Genomic DNA, 9151 nt, shown 5'->3' with positions numbered 1-9151 from the left:
CAACGTCAGTGAGGAAATTTGAGTTGTTTTGTCATGACCCCCATGACTCCGCCCCTGGCCCAAACCCCCACTGCTTACTTTCAGTTTCCCCCTCCGCTTTTACTCTCAATTTCACTTTCTTTATTTTTTAATTTTCACTTTGAACTGTCCTCTTTTAATGCATGACGCTCTCGCTGGAACCAAAAAAACCGTACAAAAAAAGTTCGGAGACCAAGAGCCTAGCAAGTCTCTCGTAAAAGTCTTTACAAAAAACAACAAATTCTTGTTCTTGATCTGGCATAGGGACAAAGACAGTCTTCGTCAGACTTGCTTTTCCCGCAAAAAAAGGAAGGGAACTCCCAGGAGGATTGCGATTAAACCAAAAGTGGTTTATTTAAATGACAAAAATCAAAAATATAATGCACTGCCCGGGAATCGAACCCGGGTCGCAAGAATGGGAATCTTGCATGATACCACTACACCAGCAGTGCTCTTGATGGGTATTTAAATATTCCTCATGCAATGAAAAATCGCATTGAATACCCAGTTTTTTTATATCAACATTTTATTGAAATCTGAAATTCCCCAAATGGTTTACAGTTTTACACACAAATTAATTTGATGTTTAAAAAGATGCCACTAACTAACATATAATAGATTTTGAAAAATTGCCAGCAGAAAGAATTTAGACAGTTTTCGAAAAAAAATAGCCTTTGAAAGCAATGCTCGCTTACAAGTTCATCACTGAAAGAAAGACAATTTGATAGCAAAACCGTATAGAATAATGTGCCCATAAGGATAGGAATAAAATCAGTTAAAATTCAAACAGGTTTTTTTCAGAAAAATGCTCAAACGCGCGTTTAATTATTTTTGAGAGCGCATTTTCCTTACGAAAAATTTGTATGTACGGGCTGTAACCAAAACTCAGATACGACCCTCAAATTGAGCATTTCAAATACAAACCCTTGTTTTTTTGAGGGATTTTCAGATTCTACGTAAAATTTCCGGTATGTTCATAAAGCATAAGTTATGCCGATATTTACGGGTTTGCGAGAAAATGGCGACAAACTTAGTGCAGACACAATAAATGGGATTTAGCTTGACTTTCTCGAACAATTGTGTAAGAACAGTTTAAGTTTCGGCATTACATAAGTAAAAAATGTTACTTATATTATTAACCGCGATGGTTCTGATTCAATCATGTTACCTCTTCATGAAAAATATCCTCTCTTCTTTCAACTCCTTGTTAATAAAAATTAATTATGAATAAATGTGCTATGGAGCATAATAAAATGCGTGTCTGAATATTTTTCTGAAAAAACTAGTTTTTCGGAAGTTTTAATCGAATTTATTCCGCCGATTTGGTCTTTGTAAAACTCTTTATTCCAGCCACATAAAAGCCAGTCAGTTGCACATGTAAAATCCTATTCCCACTTCTAAAAGATTTGCAATCTCCATAGTTTTAGCTGAAAACCCTCAGAAATAATTGCGAAAAAATACATTTTAAGTTGCAAAGCAATTGCATTTCTAGAAAAACTTGTTTTCGTTATTGTAATTGCTCAGAAATCCAATCCAAGTTCATCTCAATTCACCTACAACCAAACCGATTGGAATCATTGGATAAAATAAAATTTTATAGATTATTGAATTTTATTCTGCTATTACAGCCGCACAGTCAGGCAACCCAACTTACGCAATACGTTCAATCTTCCCCAAATCTGACAGCCCCTATCAAAACATAACCTGTTTTCTTCAAATATTGTTGCAAAAGAAGTGAAAATGTAGTTTTGATTTAGTGTTGATGTCGAAATAATTGAATCAAGTAAAATGAACGCATTGTGGGTCGGTTCGGACGTCGATTTGCCCACTTTGCACAAATGTAGGCTGGCTGAAAAATTGGAATTTCGTTTAACTTGTCTGGTGAACAATAAGGCTCGCAGTGAACATTCCATGAAAACCTACGATGAAGTCTTCGACCGTTTGGACTATGATAGCAGTCCAAAGCAGACAAGATCTGGCACATGGCCGTAAGTGTTTAAAACCCTTTAATTTTTGGAACATTTTTGCTCACTGGGTTAACAGTGTTAATTGGTGGGTTGGTGTTTTGGGCGGTTGTCGTTTTTCGCAGTTGCAGTGCATTTGTGCAGATTTAGTTTTGCAGTAAATTAATTACTTTTAAGTTTGTTATTTGAAGCATTCAATTTTGGTATTAAATTTCATTTATTCACTCTGTTAATATGTATCCGATATGGTCTAGTGGCTAGGATACCTGGCTTTCACCCAGGAGGCTCGGGTTCGATTCCCGGTATCGGAATAATTTTTTTTTGCATTTTTTGCCGCAGTTGCTTTTTATCACTTTTTATTTTCCAACCACTTCAATTAGCCAATTTTTTAAAGAACTGAAGAGAACCAGTAGAAAGCAAAAAAACATTTTTTGGTGTTTGTTTGAAAACAAATGAAGTATTTATGTATTTTTGTAATCAAGTTTCAATATTGCAGTTAAAAAACGGCGGGAGAAATAGGTTTAGTCCTTTTCCAGTTTCCATCCCTCTCGCTTTTGAAATAGAAACATTGCTCCTTTTCTATCAGTTTTCTCTCATTTAAATTCACTACTTATTCATAAGAAAACAAAGGACGCCCTGAGAAGTGTTTGATACGATGATGGCGAGCCCTGATTTCCTATGAGAGAACTGCGAATTTCATGCAGTAAAAGTAGACACAGGAAAATCGCATTTCCTGAAGAATCACCGCTAAAAAAGCTGGTCTGGGCTGGTCTGGAAAGGATAATGGGCAAGAGGCAAGCATTTTGTCTATAGCTTCTTTAACTTACAATACATATATATACTTAGCAATCAAACTCGAAATATTGGTTTTCTGGGAAGCGTGATACGAGGAAATCGCACGCATTTCAGGAAATATTTCCGTCGTCAAAAGACTCATTTTCAGTTTTTGTACCTAATTGGAAACTTTTGGATTCAACCACGCCATTAATTTCTGGAAAACTTACGTAACAACATGAAAAAGTAGGTAAATACTTGCTTTATTTAGAAACGTTTTCTCTCTTATATTGCTTATCAAAAGTTTACTACCGCCATTAAACAATTACGAATTTTGGCATGATATTAAACTCAATCAATTTATGAAACACCCTGTATAATAAACGCGCATGCAAATTTAATAATTTGTTTAAACTTGGACTGTGAATTTGTTTTCATACTAAGCGAAATAATTGTGCTCAGTGTTTATTTAAATTATTTGAATGCCGATTTACGGATTAAACATCTGTTGTTTTATGAGCGAACAAACCGAAAATACAACGAAAAATCAAGGTAGTGTGGTAGTATTGAAATCATTCTGGTGCGTTGTTGTTGAACATTTTTTGAAAAAAATTGCGCTTAAAATGGATTCTGAGCCTGGAAATCAAAGCAAAACGGCTAATGGATATTCTAGATCAGTGAGCATGTTTGATGGTGATCACATGAACAGGTACCTAGATAAAAATCCACTTGATTAACTAGAATTTGGTTCCATTTGATTGTACCCTGGTTTGTTCAAGTTTTGATTAGGCTTAAATCGACTGATTTACACGAGCAAACGTTCAGTAAAACTTTGTGAATTCAGTGAATTCTAATGCGTAGACGCAGTATTTTGAATACGTCGGCGACCACCCTGTGCAGATGAAGAAAATTGAAATAATCCATGAAAGTAAATTCGTTTTTCTTTTGGTTGCAGAAGAACAAGATCTCTCAACGCACCATCACCAGTACAACATTTTGGACCATGTGGGCGAATTATGAAAAATTCGGCCATGGTTATGTAAGTACCATATTTGATCTATCTTAGTGGTTTAATGGGTTATTAAACTTTCTTTATTTATTGTTGACCCTTGTTAAGACAAGATTTATCTTCTGTATCTTATCTTACTAATTCTTATGTAAATTTGTAAATGTTCTTTGTGTTTTGCACCAAAGAAGCGCTCAGGCACTGGGAAAAACGATAAAGAACTGCAGAAAAGTTAGCCAGAATAAAAAATGAAAATACTGACAGGACAGGTTTTCTTACGATTTCTTCCATGATATTTTTCCCAAAAAGTTATCAACTGAATTTTTTGCTTTCATCGTAAACGCCAAACGTAATAAGCCAAGTTATCACTTAAATAATTTATCAATCATTAAATGCGAAATGAATTATTTAATGCGTATTGATTGGAAGATAGTTGCGACTGTCCTTGAGGCTGACTGGGTAAAAAATAATTGTGAATCGTTAATGCGAGTGTGAAAATTAACAGCTGACAATGTAAAAACTAAACGAAAATTAGTCGAAATAGCAGCTGATATAAATGAAACGACAGTCAATAAAACGTTTGCACGGAAAAAGTCGATAAAAATGTAAATTAAATGGCATCCGAATTGGAAATCAGCAAATATGACATACATCGAATGGGAACGGTGGGAAGTACATTATGCAATAAAACTGATAACACAAATAATGTTGTCAGCTAAATGAAAATGCAATATATCTGTTACTACAATTGACCCGATCCTCTGAAGGTGAAATATCTTGGTGAAGTAAAGTAATAATTATTTTTACCTTTTGGGTATTTTTGCATATTACACGTAATTCCACTTGAGCGAACGATTTCTATTTCACTGTAAATCGTATCTGGCTGCGAATAAAAGAACCAATAGAATACCGAATAATTTTTTTAAACTGCTTGAAACGCGAGTTTTCCGGCCTTTTAAGCCTAGAGCTGGTTTAGAGAGCGTAGAGCAAGCTATCTTTGAAGAAACACGGGCGAAACCTCCGGACAGAAATATTTTCCATTAGGCTCAAAAGCCCGAAAAACTCAACACTTTAAAGTGCATTTTATAATTATATGTATTTCGTTTTGTCTTCGAATGTATTTTAGTTATATTTGCGGAATTTTTCAATTGAACACCTGCATTGGTTTACACTTTTAGTTGCAATTTCGCACATCTAATGATAAGAAATATAAGTCGTTTTCAAAGTGTATATGCGTGTTTCCGATTTCGCATAAACTTTGACGCATGAAAGGTAGCAAAAAATGTAATAATCATTGTTGTTGATTAAATAGTGTCTGCATAATACTTCACGTGTACATGTGGGAAACCATTCGTTCTCTACATGATATTTGGCGAATCTTTTCACTAACTATAACGTTAACAGCGATAAGACTATCAGAGATACATACATACTCTCTATACTTAATTGAACTCGAAAATAAATATTATATTAGTAGAAACACAGAGACTCTGCGCAGTTTACGATCGTGTGAAATGCAATACGAGCGTTCGGAGATACGCACAATGTTGACTAAAATTCAATTCAACTTTTTTAGATTCTTATTAAACAAATTCTTTGTTTGATTTAACAATTCGTTTTTTTTAATCAACAAGCAGCAAGGAAAATCAGCATGCCAAATTTACGTGTTCGACGAAATATTTCTATGTGAAACGTTGGCCTAGCTATGCTGGGTTTTCATTAATGATTATAAATTCTCGTAAAAAAAATCGTTTTTCATTAAATGAAAGGTTTTTATATGGACGTTTTTTTCTACTTTTTGCTGCCTAATTTGCTACTTTTGTTTGGGGTTGCCTAAGCGAATTTAAATAATTTGTTAAATATTTCATAAAAGTATGCTGGCGGTGACTGTAGCTTCAACACTACTGTCTAAAGTGTTGAGATTTCAGCAGAAATCCTACAGCTTCTCAAAAAATTATAATAAACTGTACAGGGTGTTTTAATAGTGTCATGTTTTTGGGTCAAAGTTTAAATCCGTCTGCGGTCAAAACCGGGTAACTCAGACCAAAAAAATGTATACGATATAAGCCTTTTGTCGTTTAGTAATTTAGATCTTTAATCGTCTGTGTACCTTGAGTCATGCGAGAGATATTAATTTTTTTATGACCAGTCACATGTTTGGCCCGAAATATACTTCAACTTTTTATGCGAAGAAATTTTCCACCGAAAACGTTGTCCAAACAAAATTTTATTGCAACCTCTGGCGGTTTTGTTACTTATGTAACTCCATAAAGAAATAATTCAAAAAATATATCTGTAGGCGTGAAAACAAGACACATTTTTCCTTACGAAAACCGTTTTTTTGCAAATTAAGAAAAGGTTTAAGTAAATTCCGGGTGGAAAATGTGAAAAAGTGTAAAAAAATTAATTTAATCGTATACTTTTTCTTTTTCTAGGCTAATCTGTGTTGTCCGCAGACAAATTTAAACTTTCACCAAGAAAACGTTTTTAGCAACAGTATTTAAACACCCTGCACAATATGTGTGATTCATTTGTTGCTAATTTGGCAATTGAAATTTTGTCGAATAATCGAGCTTTGATTGGATGAAAAAATTATTCAAATCGGATCACCGACTGAGAACATATTCACAGTCAAAAGTTAGGGAATTTACGCGAGTTTTGAGGAAACATATCGTTGTCTAAATCGTCGATTCTAATTTCATATTCTATTTGGGTTTTTGAAGCAAAAGTGAGCAAAACCATCCAGAAGGAATCTTAGTGATCAAATATATTTGCATTGAGATGAGAAAAAATGTACAGAGGGTTTCTAATTAAAAAAAATGGAGAAAAGCCGCCTTGGAAGATTATTTTTTCTATATATTATCTATAGACATATGGTAATTAACTTTTTGGCATTTCGTGATTAATCCTTGTTCGTTAGCAAACATAAAAAAAATTAAAGCCGATTAGAAACTATAAATTATTTCGTTTTTTTATTACTAAATCAAATCAAGTCATTAAATTAAAATATTGTAACGGAAATGGCCTGGGGTACTCACGTTTGGAATGGGGGATCGAAATTCATGGTATTTGAGTAAATGGGAGCCCCATTTGGGCCCCATTTACTGTCAAATATGACACTGACAAGCGGGAAGTTTCGCACCTGTTCTGGAGATTTCTAGAACTATCTGGAATACCTGGAGAAAAGTATATAAGCGACGACGAGAACCAGACAGAGAAGTGAAGTGACAGAAGCGTCCGAGTGCAGAAGAAGTTAAACTCCGGGAGTCGGAAACGCGTGTTTTCCGTTTGTTATTGTTGTTGTTTGTGAAGTTGACGTTAATTTAGAAGTTAGTTTGTTCCTGTTCCGTAGTTAAAGTTGTACCGAGTGGAATAAAAGTTGTAAACTGAAGAAAGAGTCTAATACTCGGCCATCCACGGCACAATATGCTTTAATGCCGCAGAAATTTTCAAATATATTTTATGGACAAATCGAATCATTGACAAAAAAACAATAGTACACGACATAAAACTAACAAACTTTTTGCAAAAAATACCAAATATACAGACTATTCTATTAAAAATAACGCAATATTTTTCCATTAAATAGACAACGACACATCGAAAAATTCCTCCCTGTTCATGCCCGACTGTGGGAGTTTGTATTAAAATGTACCTACATTTATTAACTGGAATCGGTAATATAGAGTTAATTCTTGAAATTAATAAAATTATTTAATTCACAGAAGAAAAGCTCACACTGTATGTACAGGATTAATATGAAATTGTTTTATTACGTGCGAATGTGTAGATACCCAAAAAATATTTGCTTGTCGTTATTGTTCGAGCTGCATCTACTCAATTTGGTTTTGATAATACAGAATATTTCATAAAAGCCCTAACGACATTAACTTCAAGTCAAATCGGCCGTTTTGTTGTACTGTTGGTGGGTCATTAAAAACTGAAGAGGAGAACAATGACTTTTTGAGTGAATTTTTCGACTAATGCTCATATTTTGTAGTCATCCCCATTTTCAATTTGATTAAAGTTACCACTGTATCCGTGGAAAATAACTTTACCAGAAGAATTTTTGCAATCTTGGCCGACTTCATCAGTTCATGTTGAATCGATTTTCTAGGTATCGTGAAGCTCCGAGAGCGTTTCCATAAGTAGCTTTTACTTTTGTTTCACGTTCAAAGTTGTTGGTTTTCGATAATTCCAAAGTTATGTTTGATACATTAACCATGTTGTGTTGGTTTGGTTGTGGTTGGGTGTAGACCGTCGGTCGCGTACTGCGATAAACGTGTGAAACCAAACGCAGAATAATTTCCAGTTTGTTCTTGTTGGTCAGCCAGTGAGTTTGCAACAACCCGAAAAGTTCGCTAGGTTTTGTTCAGTGGAAATTTCATTCAGTTTATGTAGAAATTGGAGCGGAAAACAATGCACAATCGTTTAACGTGGGAAAAATTTCAAAAACCTATTCGGTATTCAATGACCCGGTCGGCCAGCATTGTAAATGTAAATTCGCGTTGATGAAGATACCAATTACATTCTAGATTTGAGCTTCTGTGATATAAATATTTGCCCGGTTCTGTTCACTGGAAACAAGTCTGTGATATAAAAATGGTAGCCGAGAGTGATACAGTGATTTGCTTAGAAAGACATTGTCAAGGCGCGCACCATGAAGGTGTCGATTGTTCTAAGCCAGAATACGAAATAAATAATAATAGTGATAATTTTGGTACAAATGGAGAGTATGGGAGAAATGCTGTGATGGTTCGCAAAAGCAATGCCATCCAGTATAGGTGAGGATTTGTTTATCCGATCAATCTTATGCAAATTTTCCTTGGCCTTTTACATATAATAGTGTTTTTGTATTATTTTTCCAGGACAATCCAGGACCCAGCTAGCCAAAGGTTGACATGGTACAAGCCGCCTTTGACTGTTCTGGTCATAAAGAAGGTGCGAGATGCCACAGTTTACTCCCCTTTTGTTAAATTAGTGCAATGGCTCATACAGGTAAGCAAACGATCCTGAACTAGGAAAATAATCACCGGCATTATAGTCATATTTGCCAAGGTTGTGAATTGCGAAAAACCACAAAAATGTTAACTGGCTATTAAGCAATATTGACTGTTTCAATTGGGAAGTTTTTACATAATAATAGCGGAAATGTACCTATATTTAGATGCCCACGAAAAAATACATTTGTGGTCATCTAACCCAGGCCAGGTCGTTCAATTACGTGCGTGTGTTCTTCTACGCTCGTACTGTTTAAACTTTCCATTTCTTGTCTTTTGCCTTGACACAGAAACACTAGTGTTTTTGTTACGTTTACGCATTTTACTACATTTGAGGAGTTTTTCGATTAGATTTGGTGAAATCCTAAACCGCAAGTCATGAATGACTT

General features: G+C 34.8%; 1 protein-coding gene and 2 non-coding genes across 4 annotated transcripts; 2 read left to right on the top strand and 1 right to left on the bottom strand.

The window, feature by feature from the left end:
- Positions 1-399: 399 nt before the first annotated feature.
- Trnag-ccc lies at positions 400-470 on the bottom strand. Its single transcript has one exon. It is a non-coding gene; the product is annotated as a tRNA-Gly (tRNA).
- A 1203-nt stretch (positions 471-1673) lies between these two features.
- LOC125503732 (NAD kinase-like) lies at positions 1674-9096 on the top strand. 2 transcript variants are annotated; one of them, XM_048664479.1, is made up of 3 exons: positions 1674-2006; positions 3712-3795; positions 8631-9077. In XM_048664479.1, exons 1-3 carry the CDS (start codon positions 1807-1809, stop codon positions 8776-8778), a joined length of 432 nt encoding a protein of 143 aa, XP_048520436.1. In that variant the 5' UTR covers positions 1674-1806; the 3' UTR covers positions 8779-9077. The 2 variants fall into 2 exon arrangements, with proteins under 2 accessions (XP_048520436.1, XP_048520435.1); XM_048664478.1 differs by lacking the exon at positions 1674-2006 and adding an exon at positions 3314-3465 and having other exon boundaries at positions 8631-9096.
- Positions 2222-2293, top strand: Trnae-uuc. Its single transcript has one exon. It is a non-coding gene; the product is annotated as a tRNA-Glu (tRNA).
- Positions 9097-9151: the final 55 nt, after the last annotated feature.

Source organism: Dendroctonus ponderosae, unplaced genomic scaffold, assembly GCF_020466585.1.
Source record: "Dendroctonus ponderosae isolate FM_Combo_2020 unplaced genomic scaffold, Dpon_F_20191213v2 Dpon_F_20191213_278, whole genome shotgun sequence".
Classification (NCBI taxonomy): Eukaryota; Metazoa; Arthropoda; class Insecta; order Coleoptera; family Curculionidae; genus Dendroctonus; species Dendroctonus ponderosae.
This window is presented reverse-complemented; position numbering and strand designations above follow the sequence as displayed.

Coding starts and splice junctions, on each gene's coding strand:
- LOC125503732 (XM_048664479.1), top strand. CDS start 1,807: ATGAACGCATTGTGGGTCGGTTCGGACGTCGATTTGCCCACTTTGCAC. Junction 2,007..3,711: donor ACAAGATCTGGCACATGGCC/GTAAGTGTTTAA, acceptor TTTTGGTTGCAG/AAGAACAAGATCTCTCAACG. Junction 3,796..8,630: donor AAAAATTCGGCCATGGTTAT/GTAAGTACCATA, acceptor TTATTTTTCCAG/GACAATCCAGGACCCAGCTA.